The sequence below is a fragment of the Centruroides sculpturatus genome, unplaced genomic scaffold, assembly GCF_000671375.1.
Source record: "Centruroides sculpturatus isolate CEXI.00-Female unplaced genomic scaffold, Cexi_2.0 scaffold699, whole genome shotgun sequence".
Taxonomy (NCBI): Eukaryota; Metazoa; Arthropoda; class Arachnida; order Scorpiones; family Buthidae; genus Centruroides; species Centruroides sculpturatus.
In genome coordinates, this window is record NW_019385003.1 from 57,870 (window position 1) to 82,713 (window position 24,844).

The window sequence follows — 24,844 nt, forward strand, 5'->3', positions numbered from 1 at the left end:
TATACGAAAAGAATTTATTATTATTTGGTTGGGAAGCGGTAATAATGTCAAGCTCGATCTTCTGGAAGCTGTTATCAGCGTTGACAACCTTGGGGGAGGAAATTATCGTACAGCCATCTTAATTAATTAATCTTTTTGAGTCTCCATTTTACAATTATGACGTTTTCACGAATCCTCTTATAATATATGGCGCAAAACAAACCTCCGAATGGGCATAATGTAAAAAATTTTCGTGAAGGGAAAACCCTTCATATAATTTCAACACGCGATTCGGCTTTTGGAATATTTAATTGGACTGTTTCAACAATTAACTTATTTTGGCACTAAGGCGTATTTCTGAAATTACTGTACTGTACATTACATCGTACGGCGACCGAAATTATCGTACTGATAGCAACACTGGCTACTTTGCCAGGAAAGCTGTTGATGCTAGCTATTATCAATTACACTCGAGATATAACTATAATAATGTTGACTCCTACCGAATGTTTATAGACGTAAACACAAACATAGCAAATTAGTAAGATGTTAGAATATCTGAATGAATGACACGAAATTTCGAATACCATCCGCCATATTTAGTCCATTTGCTTATTGTATTACTGTTACATTAAAAAAAAATACCCTGCCGTTGAACGAAAGTGGATAAATATGCAAGTAAATATACAATTCACTCGTATATTTTATCCATTTTAGCCAAAAAAAAAAAAGGAAAAGGTGAATAACGTATACTGTAGTAAGAAAGGATCAAACATGGCGGAAACTTCCTGGAACGATTTTCCAGGAAGGCGCCGCTAACCTTTCGAAACGGGTCTGAGGGAAAATCCACGATGACGGCATTATCTAGCTCTTTACAAATAGGAAAGGTGAATAGTAAAATACTTTCGATATGAATGATAGCGAAAGAACTTTGTTTCTATCAAAACAGTTGCTACCATTATCATTTTCCTCGTTACGTCACGATAACGACTCGTTTACGCGAATTTAAAACGTAATCGTAAGTTTGTGTGTCTGCACGGACTAACTCAACGGGTTTTTAGTAAAATTATAATTCTAAATTATACTTTAAATTCGTGAGTGTCGCGCGATTACGATCAGCATAAAACGTGCATAAAACATTGCTCTTCAGATTTTAAATAGTATAATAATAATAATAATAATAATAATAAAATTTAAAACCGAACCTGAGTAAAATGACTTATCGAGAAATTATTAACGTTTATAAAGAATTTTACCAGGTAGTTTTTATTATAATCTGACTGTTTTGGTACGTATTTTTAGTTTATTACACTTTAATGGCGATTAAAAATAATTATTATATAATTAACTGGTTGGATTATTGCTGTTTAAGCATTATACCAGTTTCCGTTACTAATTTTAACGCAAAATGAACCGGTTCTGATCAGAGATTTTATGTACCGACATAAACTATAGTCAGAATTATGCAGAGAGGAATTTATAAATTTGTTCAAAAATTACTCGATATTCTTTGCACAGACTTCAAAATATTCCGTATAACTTTTGCATGCAGTTATTCACTACTTTTCCAGATTTATCTAGCCAGTGTGCATTTAATTTTTGTATTTTACAAAGATATTTTCCCTGGCTGCTGCAAAATTAAACGTTAAAAATGGGAAAATGAAAGTTTTTTATTATTATTATTTATACCGTGGGTTGTCGGAATTTACTTTTACTTTCGAATTGGCTTGGAAATAATTGCTTGACCCGTCGCCATTTATAATATATGTACATAAGGATATATACGTGGAAAGATTTTCGGAAAAAGTGGATTTGCTTGAAAAGTCATGGATAAAATGGGAAGGAGGCTGAGTTTGGAAAAGAGGGTGGGGGTACGTTGGAAACCCGTGGGAATCCACTTTCTAGCTTCTCGGCTTGGTTGCACGCCGTAGCGTGCACTTCCTTTTTTAAAGCATCTCACACCCATTCGAATGACAAATTTTTCGTTTCGTCCTTTCACCGACGACGTCCGACGTCAATAAGAGCATTCGTCTCGAGATCCGCATTTACTGTCTCCGACAATTATTATTATCATTATTATTCGCTGCCCTTCTTTCATCGTGGCTAAGGGTGGATCTCTCCCGTATTGTTAATCGTTTCGACTCCTACTCTTGTCTTTCTAGTTAAATCGTCTCGTGCGGGGATGTGTAGGGCCGGCACGTGACGCCGGGCGTAAATTGATTTCGTCACTTCGTAAATAACGTCTCATTGAGAAATTGTAATTAAATAAGTTACTTTCGATTTTTACATGTTTCATCATTAGGCTTTTTCCGCTCTTATCTTTTCTAGATATCTAAATCGAATGTTTAGGATTTTTCGTGAACAAAAAATATTACTTTTTTCGTTGATATCTAACGAATAATTCTGTTAAACTTTTATGGGAATTTGGGTGTGTTTCTCGAAACACCTCTCCCTCTTACTCCTAATTAAATGTAATATAATTACAGCCGGCGCCTAACGTTTGTTTATACATATTAAGCCCAATTTATTGATATATTTGCAATAAAATACATTCTTAAAACCACAAATTCAGTTTAGGAATTTCGGTTCACCTGTTCGCAGCAGTGGCGAACTTTTTGCGTTTCCTGAGATAATATCTAAGATGTACAAACAAAATGAAAGAAAGAAAAGAAAAAAAAATGGAGTAGAGAACGGAGTCGATGCAGATAAAAATCAATACTGGACGTACTTGAAAAATAATGTCGTTAGATTTAATTAACTCGAGCATGCAACAAGCTATCGACATGGCTAAAATCTATACCGTATCCTATTTATACAACGTAATGACGTTTAAAAATTCGGATTGTAAACTAGTTAGAAGCGAGAAAAATATTAAAACGGCGATTTAAAATTCTTCTAAAGTACTCGGACCAAGTAATTAATGAGTAGTTCTTTTTTTGCTACGGCATTTCGATTAATATTTCAAGTTAACGCATCCGTAACACTTTATTTTATAACTCCTGATATTTTTCTGACAGTCATTTTTCAGAAGAGTAATGATGCCGTTAAATCCGAGTAAGCGTTAGTACTATATATAACAAGCGAACCTGTTTCTTTCACCCCTTTTTTTCAAATTAATTAAGGAGTTTTGTAGAGAATATCAATTATTGTTTTCTGATTCACCTAATTCCGAAATAATTCCGTACGGGTAGAGATAATCGGTAGAATATTAAGCAATGTTTTTCCGATTTATTTTGTAATAGGCGAATGTACGGGTGGAACGGATAGTGTTTTTTCTCGTCTATTGAATTCCCGATATGCTGGTAATACAATAAACCTGCTTTTAGTCTCGTCTGCAAACATATAATAAACTTATCTTCCACTTTTATGGTCTTTTTTTTTATATAATTCGAAATGTTGATGTCTTCTGTGTTTGATGTAGAATGTGCGGCGATAAAAAAAATGAAGCAAAAAAAAAAAAACAAATGTGTATGTAAATCTTGCAGTTTTGGATAGAAGAAAAGCGACATTTAAAACAAACATCGCTCCTAAAAGTGGAGGAATATTGGTTCTCAGCGGTTCCATTAGTTAGAATTCTTCTAGATTTAAATATACTTTAAGATCGTAAGATTTAACAAGGATTATAAGAAGCGAAATGGCTAAACTAACACGAAATTAATATATTTTTTTCTATTCCAAACCCGTTTAAGACGAACCGATGATGATTGTTTACTTCATCCATGACTTCTCGATTAGATAATTGCAATGTATTTTAGATATAAAATTTTAAAATAATATAAAATCACAATATTAAGCATCACCGTCCGATCGTGATATCTAATGGAGATTTTAATATTGGGTGCCACGAAATTTAAAATTTGGTGACGACATTCTTTCGTGCCTGGCCCACAGAATTGTCTTTTACGGCTCGTGTGGCATTCGGAAAAAGGTTCGAGATCCGTAATTTAAGTTTGGATTATAAAAATCTAACGAATAATCCAGAAATGCTCAGCAGTTCGGAGTAAAATAATTTCAAAAACAGAAAGATGCAGAATTCTATTAGATATATTTTCGTGGAATATATATATATATACTGTACAGTCGACCCCCCCTATAACACTGTTGATAATTCCGTTTTATATGAATTCCATGTTGTACGAGTCACTTAGATTTTACAATTCAGGAAATTCTCTTTCGGATAAAAGATCTTATCGTTACGTGTGTGACCCGTGCCCGTAAAGAAAAACAGGAATGGAATTTGAATATATATGTATATACTGTATATAAAAATCGAGCATTCGGTATATCATCCCTATTGCAGGAAGTAATTTGTAAGTAGTAGCAATCACGAAACAAAACTATTATCGCCAATGCATGGTTCCGCTACAGTTGATAGATGGATCTGGCATTATGCACACACAAATGCATTAGTATGCACCGGACCANTATATATATAAGTTTATCATAAATTCTGCGACGTCATCTTTTTGTTGGCATCGTTTCTACCGTGACCTTTAATACAAGATTTCTTTTTTTAAGATAGAATTTTCCTCTTGACCAATTTTTCCTCCTCTTTCGGACGATTGCAAATTAATTTAACTTTTAATTTTTTGTTTCTTTTTTTTTTTACTTTTCTCTGTAAGAAAATTCGAATATTTTTACAGCATAAACGTAACGAAGTAAACGTAAGTCCTATATATAGTTAGTGATATGTTTGTAGATAATGAAAGGTGGAGGAAATACACCCCTCACTCATTAGCATTTACTTTTTGTTTTTCCCCCCTCCTTATCCGCTAATTTAGACGAAAAAATTGAAATAGTTTCCGAAACTAGTTTCAAATTCGATCGTTTAGATATGGCGAGTTGTGTATAACCGCTTTTAAATGACTGGATAAATTTTCATCCAGGAGGAAAAAAAATCGCTGTAATCGATCTTCGTGAAAGAATTTCTTTAAAAGTTTGCGTGTACTGTTAGATTCGGACCCGGCCGGAATAATTATAATTTCCCTCAAGGGTAAATTGAGAAAAAATAAAGCGAACTGGTTAAAAAAAAAAACCAACGATATCAGATACCCAGCTAAGAAGCTATTTACAGCGGATTGAATTTCGACCTTCGGATATTCAGCAGGATGCAAAGAACACAAGTTTAGTTTCACTTTTGTTTTTTCGTTTCCTCTTCAAACTTGTTGATAAACTTTCGATTTGGATAAACAAACGGGTTTGCAGTATCGTACCGACGACGATAAGAGCTGACGAACTTTAATCGATGGATAGATGTGACCCGTGCGTGCGATTCTTCCTCGTTCGGCGGCACGAAATCTAAAGCCTTTGCACGACGGAATTAAGTGGAAATCGTATTTATACCCCGTGAAAATGATTAGATTTTGACACGATCGGATACACCTGTTTCGATAAAGTAGATCGCGTCGTGGACCACTGACCCGACGTCCTTATCGAGGACACGAAATCAAGGTTGTCAAAACGTCGTTAGTATTCTCTCTCCATCGATCTACTTGTCGCCGGTTCGCTTTCGAAAATACCCGCCACCGTTTTCTATTGTTAAACCAAATACAATTGTTTTATTTTCGTATATTTAGGACGCTCTGCCAAGGACGGATTCGTTCCCCTGCCGTTATCGAACGTTTCTAATCCGAGAACGATTAATAATAATAAAGGATTAAGACGGGTTACCGTATCACAATACCGTAGGCTACTGCATTGGTTCTATTGTTGCGTTTCCTGCGGCGATGTACATGGCTAGAGTTCGGTGCTTCCTGTGCATTACCGGAAGTGACCTCTCACCCGTCACAAATTAACGTTTCGCTCCACTTCCTCTAGTACGGCAATAAGTGGCGAATTGTTTGTCCGTCACACCGTTTCCCGCGACACTCGGTTTACGGCCACGGATTTATCCACGCACGGACCCACCGAATTAGGTCATCGGATTACCGCCGTAGACGAGCGTTATACACGGGTTTCGAATAACTATCGTCTGAAGTGTTCCGGATAAGATAGGAAATTCCGTAGGGGGTTCGGACGACGTGGAAAAGAGGAACGGAATAAGGCGAAAATCTCTTTCACTCTCGTAGTCTGACGTCGTCGAGCCATACACGTAACTTAATACGATAGTAGGCGTCGTCCAATAGGAAGCCGTTTCGTCTGTTATTTCTCCCCACCCTCCGATAGTGGCGAGTTCTCGCGAGGAACTACAGCTGGATTGTCATTGCTCCTTTCGATGCGGAACGTACGCGCGAATTGGCTGCCGGTGTGCTGATCCTTCGTTCTCCCATCGACTTAAACTTGGATCGTTTCCGTTCTCTACACCGAATCCGTATCCCAATCATGTTACCCATGTCCGCTAGCCTTTAAAAAGCACTTGGCAGGATGAAAGTACTGAAGAAAATCAAGTTATTCGGTTAGTAAAAACAGCAGTTTTTTTAACCTATTCGCTTCTTTTATCTTAAATCCTCTTTAAACGGGGACGATTTCTACCCGGAACGTAGGTTACGCAATGTCCCGAATCGCGGATATTTGTAATTCTTAAAACGTCTTTCTTCCCGTTTAAACGGGGGAGTGGATATAATAATACTTTTGGCATTTTGTTCGATACGAAAGTTCGTTGCTCCCGTAAAATAGACGTCAATTTTGCCACAGAGATCTTCGATTTCTTCCACCGTCGATCGATAATCTCGAAATTTTCCGAGACTACGTTTTTGTTAGATGGATGACTCTAGGTCTGTCTGGCAAATCGTTGGCGTTTAGTGGTGAAGCACGTTACAAAATGGGGAATTTCCAGGCATTTCCGTTTTCCGAACGTATCCTTTGCCGGGAGCGACGCCATCGGATCTTTTTTTTTTTTTTTTAATATATATTTAACGGACGAAGAGTTCGACAGCTGGACCGGACCACCTGGACCGGATCGCGAGCAACGGATGTATTTCCGCCCGCCGGCTAGGTAAACATTAGCCATGCCAATTGGATTAGTATGCTCGACGCCGAAATATCTAGGAAGAGAAGTATCCGGTCGCACGAATCCCCCTTTCTCGATATTTTTGACAGGTTCAAATCGTACTTTCTGCCCGATTGTTCGGTTATATTGCCCAGACAGCTGCCCGGGCTTCCGGAACAGCTGGTGGGCAGATGTGTACCACCGAGACGGCATCTCGTCACACTGCGACAAACAAAAGAATTAATGACATCACAAAGGCGGCAGAAGTGCGAATTTTGATGTATTGCCCAAAGTAAAGTGGTCTGTAGCTAAGGTAACGGCGTTTTGTTGGTGTTGCGTGTAGGAGTGTCGAACTGGTGACGACCTCCCGTGTTAGAAATTCAATTGCCACTAATGTGTGAAATGCGATAAAAACAGTTTTAGGAAAAATGGTAGTCTTTCGAAATTTGTTTTTGTGGTAAAAATTTCCGCTCTTCTGTCGTCGTCAATTTGTGTCACCGTTAGATTCTCCTTATTTATAACTGTAGCTAGTTCGAGTCTTATCATTTATTCCCAATTTATTTATTTATTTTTTTCTAACTATTTTAAATAAAATTCGTAGAATATAGACGTGAATGTAATGTGAATAAACAGTTAGCATTTTATTGTAACACTTATATATACATTTGATCACTTCATATATGAATAATGATTATTCTAATTGCAAAAAAAAACAACTAAGTCTGACTGTTATGACTGTATTAACAATATACAAAAGTAATTTTTTCTTCTTACAAATGTAAATAAAACTGATCTCAAATCATTGTATGATAAGCAGTTGAGGATAGTTGCCTTTTTACATCTGTCTTTCTAAGGAAAAATATTTTTTTGGGTTGATTTGTAATGTTATCCAATGAAAATACTGTATTAAAATGAAAGATTGTGAACAAACTTATCGATAAATTGACTTATTCTACTGTTGGATTAATCAAAAAATAAGTACATTTAGGTATTATTTTTGCAGCATTTCCCCCACTTCTGACTCGCTATATTTTACATATTTAAGTATTACAGAATTAAGTTATATGATAAATTTAGACCAAAATATTTACTTGTCTAGACCGGTGGTGCCCAAACTATGGCCCCCCGATCAAATCTGGCCTGCGAACATATTTCGTACGTCGCTTGTAAATGATAGAAATGGGCTACTTTTCCTTCGCACAGAATATACAAAATATTTGTGGCCCGTCTAGTTAAGTTTTACATGAAATTTGGCCCACCAGTCAAAAAGTTTGGGCGTCGCTCGTTTCCAAATTTTATAGTTTCGAGCTATTAGCACAACAATTTATTAAAATATGACTATTAATCAGTATTAGCATATTAAATACTTCATATAAGAAATTAAAATATAAATATTTTTGAATAGCTAATAGATAAAAATAATTCATTCTTCTTTGTTATTATCTTATATAAATTATTTGTAGCTTATTTTCAATTTGTCATAAGTGGTTTTACAAAACCTCTAGCTAATTGGAAGAAGCAGATTTATGTTTCGAAAACAAATCAATTAGTAAATCTTTTAGCCTTCTTCCTGTTTATAAATAACTTGAGGAGCTGTTGGAATTTTGGTACTGTTACAGTAAAAAAAAACATCGTAACTCGACTCATATTTTAGGAATTAAATAACCAGATACGTAATAGTTAAAAAAAATATAAAGAATAGATTTTGAATTAATAATAGACTGACTTTGCGTTAAAGTTTTATATAATACAATTTGATCAGTTTTTTTTTTTTATATATATATATATATATAATTGTAAGGGATAATTATTCAATTTTAATCTTAATATTATTTATAACAGATTATATTCAGCAGCTGTGATTTCCAACAGTGCTTTTGAGGCCTTTATTGGGTGTGTTATGCACACAGTTGGAAGTCACTTAGGAGCACAGTTGGGAACCATAAGACACAAAATGGTGGAAAAAAAAATTGATTTAACGGAGTAAGAGTTCATAATAAGCATTTGTTTGTTCAACTGAATCTTAGCTTTAGTTGCTTTCAATGTTTATAATCTGTTATAATAATACAGAAAGGATAGTGAAAGCTAATTTAATGTTTTATTATATCAGATTATTCCTTGTAGAAATCCTGAATATTATGTAAATTATAAGAAAAATTTCATTTTTAATTGCACAAATTTGGAATAGAAAGTATATCAGATTCGCATTTCCAGGAAAAGTGCAATTACATGTTATGAAGGAAGTCGAAGCTTCGATGTGTGAAGGGTGTAACTTGGACGGGAAAGGGATTGGAAACAGACTTTTTATTTCTATTATATGTCACCATTCTAGAATATAAGGGAAAAAATCAGCATAAGAATGGAGACTGATCAAAAGAGAGGGGAAAAGATTGATAATTCTATCAATGGAAACCGAACAAGTAGATCAGAAGAAAACTAAAATATTCAAAAGCATAGAAACTTTATACTATAAATAATTATAATTAACTTTTTATTAATAAAGTGTTAAGTAAATATTATAGATTTTTTTTTATTTACTATGAATTTTATATAATACTATATTACCAAATAAGATAAGCAAAATATACTTTGTTAAAAAATATTTTAGCAAACTTAACTGAATAATCTGTCTTGTCTAATTTAATTTTTTCTTTATTTAAATGTGGTATTGCTTGTATGTCCCAATCTCTATGAAAATTGTTAAATCAGTTGCATATTCTTTTATGGCATTTTACATAATTTAGGTATCTGTTTCTTAAAATGAAACTTTGATTATTATTAGTTATAAAAATGTTAGTAACAAGGACTTAGTATAAAATAATTATTTAATCAGCAAATCAACAGTAAATGTTGCAGTATAGATGAATTCAAGTTACTTGAATGTCTGTGCTTTTAAGATTCTGCATAATAGTTTACGGGTATCCCTTGATTAACGCGGTTAATTAATTCCCCGACACTACCGCACATACCAGAATTGTATTAAGTAAATACGATATCTACGTTAAGTAAGTATGGCCGGTAAAGCCGCATTAATTAAAACTTCTGCCAAGTATATAAAGGGATTGCCGCAATTAATTTCTCGTGTTAATCAAATCCCGTGGTAAGCAAGGGATACCTGTATATTGAATGAAGACAAAGTTTGATTGCTTTAATTATTGTATAATAGATTTATGATGATATCTTTGAAATTATTGAGAAAGTGTTCAACAAACATTTGAATTAATAAATATGTAATCTGAAAATATTTGGATTGGGTCATAAATCAAAAACTTTTTTTGTTTTAGTAATTGTATATCATCAAATCTTCCTTAAGTCAAATATTGATAAAATTATGAAAAAATTTTGTAATTATGAATGTGCTAGATTTCAACTTTTTAAATTTAGTAGATGATGATATAAGAAGAGAAGCTTATATTTTTGTCTAGAAATACATCTGTTGTCTGTCCTATCAAATTTAAAAGAATTCAACGTATAATCCGGTTACTAAGTTGTTTTATTCTGTTATATAGAGTAGAGAATATTCTTTGTCCATCAAACACTAACCTCCGGTTTTAAAATGTAAATTTAATAAAAAACAAGTAAAACGGCAAAACCATATTTGGAACAAGACTGTCTTGGAGACTCATTACTAAGCGGAATCACTTTTACGATCAATGTGGGCTTCGTTCTCATTCTCCAATCTTCTTTGGTATCGCTTCTTTTGGGTGTGATCGTTCAAACTTCGCTGGCCACAACCGTGAGGTTGTCCACGATACATTTTTGATGAAATTAACCTATCCAGTTTCAAAATTTCTCTCAGTTGCATGTTGGCTCGTGTTGAATTTTTGTCGATGCGTAACAAAAGTTTTCCAGTTTTAAAAAAATAATCGTTGCTATTGTATCATCCAAAATTATTTTTTATTTTGCACAAACAATATATCGATTATAACGTCATTAGATGTAACAACANGTTAAAGTTTTATATAATACAATTTGATCAGTTTTTTTTTTTTATATATATATATATATATAATTGTAAGGGATAATTATTCAATTTTAATCTTAATATTATTTATAACAGATTATATTCAGCAGCTGTGATTTCCAACAGTGCTTTTGAGGCCTTTATTGGGTGTGTTATGCACACAGTTGGAAGTCACTTAGGAGCACAGTTGGGAACCATAAGACACAAAATGGTGGAAAAAAAAATTGATTTAACGGAGTAAGAGTTCATAATAAGCATTTGTTTGTTCAACTGAATCTTAGCTTTAGTTGCTTTCAATGTTTATAATCTGTTATAATAATACAGAAAGGATAGTGAAAGCTAATTTAATGTTTTATTATATCAGATTATTCCTTGTAGAAATCCTGAATATTATGTAAATTATAAGAAAAATTTCATTTTTAATTGCACAAATTTGGAATAGAAAGTATATCAGATTCGCATTTCCAGGAAAAGTGCAATTACATGTTATGAAGGAAGTCGAAGCTTCGATGTGTGAAGGGTGTAACTTGGACGGGAAAGGGATTGGAAACAGACTTTTTATTTCTATTATATGTCACCATTCTAGAATATAAGGGAAAAAATCAGCATAAGAATGGAGACTGATCAAAAGAGAGGGGAAAAGATTGATAATTCTATCAATGGAAACCGAACAAGTAGATCAGAAGAAAACTAAAATATTCAAAAGCATAGAAACTTTATACTATAAATAATTATAATTAACTTTTTATTAATAAAGTGTTAAGTAAATATTATAGATTTTTTTTTATTTACTATGAATTTTATATAATACTATATTACCAAATAAGATAAGCAAAATATACTTTGTTAAAAAATATTTTAGCAAACTTAACTGAATAATCTGTCTTGTCTAATTTAATTTTTTCTTTATTTAAATGTGGTATTGCTTGTATGTCCCAATCTCTATGAAAATTGTTAAATCAGTTGCATATTCTTTTATGGCATTTTACATAATTTAGGTATCTGTTTCTTAAAATGAAACTTTGATTATTATTAGTTATAAAAATGTTAGTAACAAGGACTTAGTATAAAATAATTATTTAATCAGCAAATCAACAGTAAATGTTGCAGTATAGATGAATTCAAGTTACTTGAATGTCTGTGCTTTTAAGATTCTGCATAATAGTTTACGGGTATCCCTTGATTAACGCGGTTAATTAATTCCCCGACACTACCGCACATACCAGAATTGTATTAAGTAAATACGATATCTACGTTAAGTAAGTATGGCCGGTAAAGCCGCATTAATTAAAACTTCTGCCAAGTATATAAAGGGATTGCCACAATTAATTTCTCGTGTTAATCAAATCCCGCGGTAAGCAAGGGATACCTGTATATTGAATGAAGACAAAGTTTGATTGCTTTAATTATTGTATAATAGATTTATGATGATATCTTTGAAATTATTGAGAAAGTGTTCAACAAACATTTGAATTAATAAATATGTAATCTGAAAATATTTGGATTGGGTCATAAATCAAAAACTTTTTTTGTTTTAGTAATTGTATATCATCAAATCTTCCTTAAGTCAAATATTGATAAAATTATGAAAAAATTTTGTAATTATGAATGTGCTAGATTTCAACTTTTTAAATTTAGTAGATGATGATATAAGAAGAGAAGCTTATATTTTTGTCTAGAAATACATCTGTTGTCTGTCCTATCAAATTTAAAAGAATTCAACGTATAATCCGGTTACTAAGTTGTTTTATTCTGTTATATAGAGTAGAGAATATTCTTTGTCCATCAAACACTAACCTCCGGTTTTAAAATGTAAATTTAATAAAAAACAAGTAAAACGGCAAAACCATATTTGGAACAAGACTGTCTTGGAGACTCATTACTAAGCGGAATCACTTTTACGATCAATGTGGGCTTCGTTCTCATTCTCCAATCTTCTTTGGTATCGCTTCTTTTGGGTGTGATCGTTCAAACTTCGCTGGCCACAACCGTGAGGTTGTCCACGATACATTTTTGATGAAATTAACCTATCCAGTTTCAAAATTTCTCTCAGTTGCATGTTGGCTCGTGTTGAATTTTTGTCGATGCGTAACGAAAGTTTTCCAGTTTTAAAAAAATAATCGTGGCTATTGTATCATCCAAAATTATTTTTTATTTTGCACAAACAATATATCGATTATAACGTCATTAGATGTAACAACAACCCTAATATAATGTAAAATTTTTATTGGTCCCACGATTTTACTGTACTAGATAATGTTAAAAACCTACTTGTAACGACACCCTGTTTTAATGTCATATTTGAAGCACTCCCAAATTTACAAAATTAGATTACAAATTTTATTTAACAAAGAAAATACTACAATTTCAGTCCTAGGGTCAGAGTCCACTTCCTAGAACGACCATGAGTGGTACTCTCACCACCTGACTTCGGTTTGCTTGTTTGTAGAGAGAGTCGCCATTTTGTATTTTATTTTGACTTGGTCTCAGTCCCCTGAGTATCTACAAGTCTGGTTTTTTTTAATACATGCATGATTTGGGCACCTAATACTCTGTGCCAAATTGCAACTCCTGACATGTACTCCTTCATACCTCTTAGTTGGTAACACAGCAAGCAGTACGATTTTATAAACAAGACATAGTCTTGTCAAAAAAAAAAACAGTTTTCAATTGTTTAAATTTAATGCCAAACGTCAAATGATTGCCAGATGAGATCGGGTCATATTCCTGCTACTATCTGCAATCGTTTGGCTATAATATAACTATTGGACTTACAAAGGTTTATATTTGCCTAAATTTAATATTACAAACGGAGTTTCGGCATTTGGTGGACATTCTCTATATTTTTAAAAATATTTTTTCATAAATGTGTGGGAAAATTTATAAAATGTAAATTGTAAGAACTACTTCTTTATATTTTTAAATCATGCTAACTGAAGTATTCCAAGCAAATGTGCTGAATATTATTGGAGAAGCAATATTACATATCAAGAAATGTAATATGATGATGATTTTTTATTCTATGTACAGTATAACATCTGTATATTGTGAATGTTTCATTTGCTCTCAAATAACTTTTAAATTTAAGCAATGTTTGTATTTTAATATAAAAAAAGTTTAAAAAAGAGTTTGTTTTATTAGAGGAAATATGTTGAATAATAATGTATAATAAACACTAAGTCAAACTTCCTTAATTTGAAATTCTTACTAACTTGCATTTTACTTCCGTTCCGGCTTGACTGCCATAGGCTCGATTTGTTCTGGGCTTCTATAAGTTGAAGTAGTTTCAGATTATATTTTGCTAACTTAAATTTTAAAATCTAGTGTCTTTATTTCTTGTCTAATTCTGCGTGTGATCTTCTGCACTTTCAAACAGATAACGATATCATTAAGTTGAAAATTAGTATTGTATAGAATTACTCCTCGTACAGCAGAATATAAAATTCAAAATTTTAATGCCCCTTTCGTATCTAAAGAAATGCTCTTATTTTTAAGTGTAAAGGACCAGTCGGTTCTTACACTTCAAAATTGTTTTCAAAATGCAAATTGACATCTTACTGAGTTACTATCCAATCAAATTTGAGTTCCTTATTTGGAACTAAATATTGATAGTGTGAAAAGATTAAACTGTGTGTTGACATTTTCATTCCAAAGTAAGAATTACTAACAAGAGAAAACGAAAGATTTTGTTGTTAGCAGACAAAATGTCACAAACAGTTTGGAGGAAAACAAGAAAAAATTAGAAATTGCAAAAGAATTTGACATTTCATTGAGTATTCTTCTTATATGTATGAAAAACAAGAGGAGGATATTTGGAAAATTTTATTGAATAACAGAATCAAACAGAAAAAGAAACCACAAATGTGAGAATCCAGATGCTGAAAATTGCATGCCAAAGTGATTTGTACATTGTAGAGAAAAGAATATTTCTGTTGATTGAAAACTTACAGAAAAAGCTGAACAATTCAGACAATTGGGATTGGATTGATAGAATAAGGGAGTGCAACAAATGGATGATATGCCAAGGGAAAAATCCTGTCTTCTGGGAGGACATTCTATGAGGAAACTGGTCCTATTTAGATGTTAGACACGTGAAGGAAATCCAGAAAACTCCACAGCTTCAGCACCTTAGAAAAGAATATTTTATTCTAAATAATTTATCTAAGGAAAGCTGTAAAGCACTGTCTAAAGTGCTTGCTTTTATATATTTTGTGTTAATTAAAAAAGTTTTTATGCCGACAGATAGTTATCTGTTGCTACCTACAAAATTGGCATCAAGCGTTCTTTTGATTTTAGTAGTACTGTATATTTAAATCTATTGATAATGCTATTACGAGTCGATAAATCTGTGAATAGACAGTGCTGAACTTTTTGGCAAGGAAAAGTGCTTATTTTCTTTTAATTACTATTGTTTGCAATCATTTGATTGACAGGAATGGAAGGTGATAGCTAAGAAACACTATATTAAATTGACAGCACAAAGCATTTGTCACTATACTACAAAAAGTGATAGCTCTCAAATTATTACACATATCACAATATTTAATCATTTGATTAAATAATCTATTGGCAATTAGTAAAATGTAAACCAAGTAATTGGATTTTAATCATTTGTATTTATAATATATAGGAGAGAGCTAATTCTTGTCCAGTAATTTAAAGGTTCGGTATTGATATCGAAGCAATTAACTAAACATTTCTAGGTTCTATTGAAAGTATTTATCAAATGATAGTAATTTTAATTCAAAATTTAATGTAGAGGAAAGTGGAATTGCCATCTGTTTGAGTTTTTAATAATTAGGTTAGTTTTTAATTAATTTTAAACATTAAAAGAAAAATCAAATGTAGAATTGGATTTAAAAATTCAAATCCCTGTAGATGTTACCAAGGTACATTCATAATGAAGCTGCTTAAAGATTTATAGACTATAATTTGGTAACAACTTTTCTCAGTTTGTGTAATTGTTTTTGAATTCTCTGAATAAATATTTTCTCCTGATATTAATTCTAATTATTAAAATTCTTTAGAGATAATGATTTCATTTATTTCAAAACCAAATTTTGAAAAAATGAAATTTTAGCCTATGAATAATCTGACATTGTTTTGGATTTTTCGGTTTCTTGATGATTGTTTTTAAAAGTTTACAATTTATTTGAAATTTATGATTGATATTGATTATAAAATCTATAACTTCTAGCAAATTTTGCTAATATCAAATTTTTAAATATTAATAATGGAAAAAATTTGTTTTTTAGCGTCATCTCACACCAGAAGTTCAAGTGTTCCAACAAATAACCTTCCGCCAATTGTCTTCCACGGAGTTCACGGAGAAAATATTCGCCTTTCTCGTAGCGGTGCTGTTGCTCGAAGAGCTGAAAGTTTCTGCAAGGGCATTACGTTCAGCGATCGACCCGTGTGCATCAACGAGAGAGTTTATTTGAAATTTGTAGAAACCTCCAGCAGTTGGAGTGGTGCTCTACGTTTTGGCTTTACGAACAATGATCCTATAAATTTTCGTTCTAGTCTGCCAAAGTACGCCTGCCCCGATTTGACTAATAAACCGGGTAATTGGGCAAAAGCACTCGGTGAACGATACGCCCAACCTGAAACAGTTGTTTTTTATTACGTAACTGAAAATGGAGATGTATATTTTGGAATTGATGGGGAAGAAAATGGATTATTTTTTAGTGGTGTAAATACATCTGGCCCACTATGGGCTCTTATTGATATTTATGGTAATACCGTGGGAGTCGAATTTGTAGGTAAGCATTTTTTTCATTATTATTTAGATATAATTAGTTTATGTATACATAATATGCATTTTTACATCATGAAATATGCATAAATTTTTTCTTGCTCATTCCAAAATTTAAACATACAGCTGTTTTTAATGTATCGAAAATTAATCAACAGAATATCAGTGACACAAATTCAAGTAATGTATAAATAGTTTTATATATTATTCAAAACTATCAAATAATGTTTTAACTGATGATCTGTTTAAATTTTACTGTAGTTTGATTGTGGAAATGTATTATTAATTGACATGATAATTGATCATTACTTAAGTGTACAAGAGAGAGATTAGATATATTTTTAAAGATTATTTAATATTCTTAACATTTGCCAAATACAAAAAGCAAAACAGTGAATTTTATTTTGAAAAAAGCTAAGTTTATTTGCAAATTACTTATTAAAATACTATGCAGATACCCTTCTGAGAATTTGGAAAGTAACAGTTTTAAAAATTGATACCTAACGGGAGATAAAGAAACATTACAGAAAAATCTATCTTGGTACATTTGCCACATTGGTATAAAAAGTGTATTTTCATAAACAAAAAACAGATGTAATACATTTGGTACTCAAACTGTATTTAAAATTTATAAGCTGAATTCTAACAAAATATCTGAAATTATACACATTTAAGAACTGTCAATTCTGTTAGTTATAATAATAATAATAATAATTATTATTATTATTATAAGTCAGCATTGCTATTACAACAGCCATAGTGTTGATACATGGCAATGACTGTGTAGTTAATAGTGCTTGTAAACAGTTTCCTACACCCTGCAGTTGGATATTTTACTCAGTTGACCATTTCATCCATTGTTGCTTCTACCAANATTTAGATGAGTTGGAAAATATTTACAATGGTTATTATATAACTACTTATTTATAATTTCAATATAGTAATAAGTAGTTTATTATTATTATTATTATAAGTCAGCATTGCTATTACAACAGCCATAGTGTTGATACATGGCAATGACTGTGTAGTTAATAGTGCTTGTAAACAGTTTCCTACACCCTGCAGTTGGATATTTTACTCAGTTGACCATTTCATCCATTGTTGCTTCTACCAAGTGTAAAGTTTGCACTGTAATTAAATTTTTCCAATTCAGCTTTGAGTTGATCTGTCTGCTGATTTACATCGGATTTTATGATTGGTTTTGTCCAATGTTATGACTGAAAAACTAGGCTACCACAAGCTTTGTGCTGGGTACCCAAGATAGCAGCCATTCACAAGGCTCAACAAATGGAGTCTGCCTTAATTTTTTTGCAGCATTATCACAAGGAGGGAAATTTTTTGGCTGAGGTTGTAATGGACGATAACACATGGATCCAATTTGGAAATGTCAAGACACAAGAAATCTAAACAAAATGTATACACAATTTGTTGCCATACAAACTAAAAATGTTCAAAAAACCTTATCTAACAGAAAGCTTAAGACTACTGTATTTTGGGACCATATGTTTGGTCCATTTGGACCATTTGGGAGTTTATGGAGTCTGGTACAATCAACACTTCAGTAACATACTGCATGACTCTTAAACATCTATGGAGGGAAATACACAACAATTGAAGAGGTGTGTTGTGATCAGGTGTTGTTAGCATATCACAGCAAGAAGACAGGAGCTTCATCAAATGTTCATATGTGATTTCTCAAACAACTTCCATCTGAATTTTGCAACTAGAGATCACCCACCATACATCCTGAACTTCAGTGATTTTTATCTGTTAACCAAATGAAAGTGTGGTTGAGCAAGTGATGGTTCACGACTAATGAGGGGTTGAACACTAATATGATGCATTGACTATGCACCCAGGCAACTGTGTGAGGAAGGTATACAAAGACTGGTGCTACATTATGAAATTTGCTTCAATTCAGATGTCAATACAACTATTTAGAGAAATAGCATTATCATGTATTTAACTTTTATGTATATTATAAGTTTTTTTACTGCTCCTGTTTCTTTCTTCTAATTTATCAGGGGTTGGAAAAAACTACCCTTGTATAAAATAGTGGATATATGGCAAAGAGTGAGTTACATTTGAATGATTATATTGTAGCTGCGACTTGACTTTGTGGTGATTATTAGCATATGTTCTAGATTAAATTTAATAAATGTGTAGTATTTATTAAATTTTACTAAAGAATAATTTTTTTTATATATAAGTGATCTGGAGAGATTTGAAATTGCAAGTAATTTTGCAGTGTACAGTAGACCCCCCTATAACGTGGTAGATACGTTCCACTTTATAAGAATTTTACATTGCAGGAATCCTTAAATACATAAGCCAATCACAGCCCGACACGTGTGAAGTTTACAGACTACGGCTGTTTGAAAGTTTTTCTTCCATAAAATTAATCGATTCTAGACTAATTTGACTCAACATTTCCAAAACATGTATAATTTTTTGAGAATAATCAGTATAAACAATGCTATAAACAAAAAATTGTAGGATTACTTACCGAGTGTGCACCGTTCGACATCGCCATTGCTTAAGCTTGTTTTCGTCGCGGAGCAGCACACCAAACGGCGGCTGCGATTTCTGATAAGTTATTTTTCTGCGAAAAATTCGTTGACCTTTGGATACATCATTAATATACAGTCGATCCCCCCCCATATAACGTGGGTTCCTATAACGGAAATTCCTATAACGTAGCAAAAAAATTGCGGCAGTATTCGTATAAAGGGACTCGTAAAACATCGTTGCTGACTCGTGTTGCAACAAGATTGGTTGAATCTGGACCAATAGTGGATGAGCAGCTGAACTACTTTCTGCCGTCCAGCGCCACACTACGGAAAGTTTAGGTGGGTAAATTGAGTTTGCTATCGTCTATACAGTATTATATATAAACTAGGTACTCTACATATAATTATATATTGATTATATATAAATTAGGNGGCCGTTTAATAAGAAATGTTTCTTTCACAAGAAATGTATAAAATTACAGTACTGTATTAGACTTACGGTACCTAATTTACATATTGTACAGACGATAGTAAACTCAACTTACTCACCTAAACTCTCTGTAGCGTGTAAGTAGTTTGGCTGCTCGTCTACTATTGGTCCAGATTCGACCAATCCTGTCGCGACACGAGTCGGCGACGACATTTTACTAGTCTTTTTTAGTATCTTTATACGAATACTGTCACAATTTTTTTGCCACATTATAGGAATCTGTTATAGGAATCCACGTTATAGGGGGGTCTACTGTACTTGTTTTCCTAATAAATAAGGAGACAATTTGAAAAGGTCATTCATCAAATTAAATTTTATCAAGCTATAAATATTACTTAATTTAGTTGAATAATTCATGCACTTTTTTCCAATAAATTATGACAGAAAGTCTGAATGCACAGTTTATTTACAACAAATTTGGTGATGCAACCCATAGTCCAGGGTACTTCCTGTTACTAAGTGTTTTGCTTACTTTGTTAGTGATAAATTTTGCTTTGCAATTGGATGATTTTCTTAATATAACGCTGCAATAATATTAAATGTTTTTGTGCAACTAATTTCACGAAAATTTGGTTAAATGAAGTAAGTTAAATATACAACTTAGATCAACAGTAAATAATCTTTTTCATCTATTTGGTTTAAGCTGTTGATCAGTTAGTTTTTCGTTTTGAATTTGAAGCAAACAATGTAAAGAAGTGTTACTTTCCTTTTATTAGTAAATTAATTTATCATAAAATAGATTACTGCAAATTGCAGATAATTTATCACTATTGGATATACAAATAATTTTTCCCCCTTTGTATTTTTATCTTTTAATACTATGTGGCCTTGTAAACTAAGTACCACCATATTGAATGTTAAAATAGTGAGAGTGACGGTTGCTATTGCGTTACAACTATAAATTAATAAAATTTACTAAATATATAATAAATTAAATTGATCAATTTTTTAAAACCAGTATCTCCAGAAATGGGATGCACGAATTACTCAAAGGCACGTAATCTGTACATCCTGAAACTATTCAAGTAAATACAGTAATTTGCTTGAAGTTAAAATTGAATTTGTTGTAATCTTTCAAACCAATTTTTGAAAGTTGACGATAGCCATCTTATATCAATATTTAACATAGTAAAAAATGTTTTAATTTATATTCAAAGTTGTTTGTTGGAGAAAAGAATGATGCCAACAACGTTAAAAAAGAAAAAAAGCAAAAAATGTATAGCATTTGTTTTGGGACCGAACCTGACACGTAAGGAAAATCTTTCATGGTAGTTAATTGGAAAAATCTGCTAATTCTTAATGTTTCTAAAATTGCCAAGACATCACCTATAAAATATACTGCAAATAAAGCAAGGATAACATCAGAATTTTTTTCTAACTAGCTGAAAAAAATGAGTAGCTGAAGTAATTAATAGATGAGAAACACGTGAAGTAATAAATTCTACCGTATAAGTCACACATTCTCCAAAGAAACAGATGGACAGATGTAACATGACTGAGTGAGACAGATGTATGTATGAATTCCATTTGAAGCCAAATATTTTTTCTTCAGATCTTGATATCTTACTTTAAGGCATATAATTTACTGTTTCTTGTTTATTATTGACTCTATAAAAGTATTGACATCTATAAATCAAATAATACTAGATACTAATATATTGAAAATTATATTTACATAAGGCAGACAAAAGTAAAAATTGAAATCTTAGTATATTTAGTGTAGTAAGAAAATTGAATACAATAAGATAGATTGGAAAATGCATGCATTGTTAGATTTTGCGGTTCATTTTAGTCGGACTACATGAAGTAGATTAAATGTTGAGCCACCTTATCGGCATTGTAATTCTGTTTATTTATATTAGAATACTACATCAATTAATACCGTACCAACAGAGACAATTTGTTCATGCCAATTCTGAATATATTCTGAGGATTTAGATGAGTTGGAAAATATTTACAATGGTTATTATATAACTACTTATTTATAATTTCAATATAGTAATAAGTAGTTTATTATTATTATTATTCTAGAATTTAAAATATAAATTCTATATTAAAATCACAAAATAATGCTACAATATCATGTGTTATAGAAAAACAAAGAGGAAGAAAAAACTTTTGATGTTACTGCTGTGATCAATATTTCTCTGAATTTCTAGTCATAGGTTTAAAATTATTTAAATAAGTTTCAAGTATACTAAACTGGCTTATATTAAAAGTTTTAAATTGATTTTGAACTTAAATTTGAATAATGTTTTAAGAGAAGTTTTTTGTGGAAACATTGCGTGTTCAGTTCATTAAAAATATGAAAAACTAGAGCCATTAGATATCTAAGAATAAGAGAGGGTTTTTTATCATATCTTAGAACTGTTTAGACAAACAACAAACAGTTTTTAAGTAGAAAGTTTAAGTTTCTTTTTAAGAATAGTTCTGTAGATTGGAGAAACTGCATGCTGATTGATAATGCTACTTAAAATATATAGCATTTTTGTACTTAAAACACACCCAATGTTCACATTTTATCTTTTAACAATTTTATTTGAAAAGAGAGATAAGCAGGGTTTAGTTCTTTAACACTAAACTGACAGTGAAATTCCATTTTTTTGACAACTTTTTGATATTTTAATATTACTCTGAGATGCAAGTTACATTGCATTGTTAGTTACAAAATATTTAGTGAAAGGTGTGTGTAGTTTTCCACACTTCTTATTCAACTGATGTACCTTTTAATCTCTCTAAAAATCTTGATTCCTATATACTGTATGTTTTGGTATCTTTTCAAATATTGAAATATATGAATATATTTAAGATTTTTTTTCTGATTTATATTATATTTGTCTTCTCCATTCTATACAATTATATTTCAAAAGAAAAAAGGATAAAAATGTTAATTTGTTTTTTATGTAATGTAATGGGGTTTTGTATCTGAAATTAGCAGAAAGCAAAATCTATATTTTGCAAAAAGAAAAATATAGATTTTGCTAAAAATATAAAATATGGAGGAAACTAAAAAGGTGTCTTCATTTCTGTCCTGTCCAATCAACAGGAACTAAAACAGTCTTCTTTTACAGAGACAACCTTTTATTAGAGGCTATGTCTGCACAATATTATATAAAAGTTTGAGCTGATGATTAGCCAGAACTTGTAAAAATATATACATAATTTCAATTAAAAAGGCAAATGGTATATTCACAAAATATAAAATATTTTCTTCAGTATTTTATATCTTGTGAATATACAATTTGCCTTTATAATTGAAATTATGTATATATTTTGCATTTTGCAAAATTTATGTTTAATAAAAGTTTTTCTAATCAATTTTATACAAATTTCAATTCATTTCTATTGCTTTAAAAATCTGCATAACTTGGCATATAAGATAATATCTTTTCTCCTAACTACAGTTTCTTCTTTTTAATGTTTCTAATGTGCAAATTTGTTCATATTTGACAGAGAAATAAAAGCATGAAAATGTGAAACTGTTTGCTTATAAATTATGTGATTCCTTTTATAAGATTACTCTATTTTGCACTACCAAGTAACTATTACCTAATTGCATTCTATTTAATATGCAGATTTTATTTTTATTATTATTATTATTTTATCCTGATGATATAGTGATGAAAATTATAAGAATTAAAAATAATTTTTTTGCTAATTTAGAGATTTTGTAATAATGGAAGCAATATCTAAGATGATGATTTGGATTTGTTTACGTTAAATTTTTTGAATCCTTAAAATGGATGTCTTATTTTTATAAAATTACTTTAACAAAGTTGTTTGTAATTGTTAAATTAGCCTGTTTTTTTTCTTAATTTGATAAAAAAAAAACATTTTTTATTTGCCGTATAATAATCATAATTTTTTTTTAGATCCTAGACATCAGTTAAATAATAACCGTCATCACGTAACGGCTCCGTTACCCATTGAAGACGAAAGCTATATTCCGTCAGTAGCTGCTCTTAATTTAGAAAATGAAGATACGGAACTTCAGTCACATCAAAGTCATTTCTACAATCCCTTGCCATTTCATAAAACAACAGGGATAAATATCATTTTGTCTCCTGATAGGTATGTTTTCTTTTATTAAAAAAATATTTACTAGACTATTCATATTGGTTCAGGGTTCTTATGCACCTGGAAAATCAGGGATTTTCATTAGTGTTTGGAAAAAGTCATAGAAAGTGAGGGAATTTGCCTCCTTAGCTGCCTTGTTGATTTTTTTGCTCACAATAAGGTAGCCATCTGCAGGCGGAAAGAAGTAATGTGGTACAATGCAACTTATGAAAAGGCATGCAGAATATTTTCAGGACCCCAAGATTTCTCCCAAAAATTATTGCATGCAAAATAAAACCATAATTTATGAACTAATTAATAATAATTATTATTACATAGTTTGGAAAATTTTAATTAAATCATACATATAAGTAAGTAGACCTACCATACAATTTTCCATGCAACACTAAACTCATAACTTAACATAAATATTTTAAATTAAAAGAATGTTTTAATTTAAGTACATGTTTTCATCATTATAGGATAGTATATACAATTATTAACTAGATGCAATATGTTTATTAATAGAAATAAAATTGAATTCAGTGCCATAAATGATTATTTTTATCTTTTATTAATGGACTTTTTGACATCCAAAAATACAAAAATTTTTTATGACAATGACCTCAGAATGATTTTTTATGACTCAAAAATTTTATTTAAGGATGAACTTCAAGTAATGAACACCAAAAACTATTGTAAAAAGGGAAATTTTCATATTGAAATTATTTTCCCACCATGGCTTACTTCTAAAACACTCATTTAGTTAAAATTAATTTAACTTAAATAATGCAAAGTTAATAGAAATATTACATACATTTAAAATTTAAATAATTTCATTAAAACATTATAATTTTTTGAATTTACTGGAAATTTTAAAGTAACACAAGTTTGGGTTTGGGCCATGGTAATTAATATTGGCTTCCTTATGTCTTAGTGGATAAAACACTGGTAGTTGGTTGCAGGTTTGCATCTGAACAATGGGCTGGCCACATAGTTTTTTAGATTTCCTTCACAAAGCTAACATCTAAATCAGTGTTTCTCAATGGGGTGATATCACCACCATGTGGGCGTTTATCCATGTTCAGGGGGCAGTTAGCAACAATTTATATTTTGGGGGGTGAAAAACAGTTTTCTGGGCGATATAGTAAAACATTATATT

General features: G+C 31.3%; 1 protein-coding gene across 2 annotated transcripts in view; it reads left to right on the forward strand.

The window, feature by feature from the left end:
• The window catches only part of LOC111633247 (protein neuralized-like), a 49,117-nt gene that overhangs the window by 14,148 nt on the left and 10,125 nt on the right, over positions 1 to 24,844 (forward strand). Inside the window, exons 1-3 of one of the 2 annotated variants that reach the window (XM_023377785.1) lie at positions 6,139 to 6,373; positions 16,127 to 16,633; positions 23,499 to 23,697. In XM_023377785.1, coding sequence (XP_023233553.1) covers positions 6,343 to 6,373; positions 16,127 to 16,633; positions 23,499 to 23,697 — 737 coding nt within the window. In that variant the 5' untranslated portion in view covers positions 6,139 to 6,342. Of the gene's footprint in view, positions 1 to 6,138; positions 6,374 to 16,126; positions 16,634 to 23,498; positions 23,698 to 24,844 lie in introns of those variants that run through there. The other variant, XM_023377784.1, reaches the window with a different exon arrangement.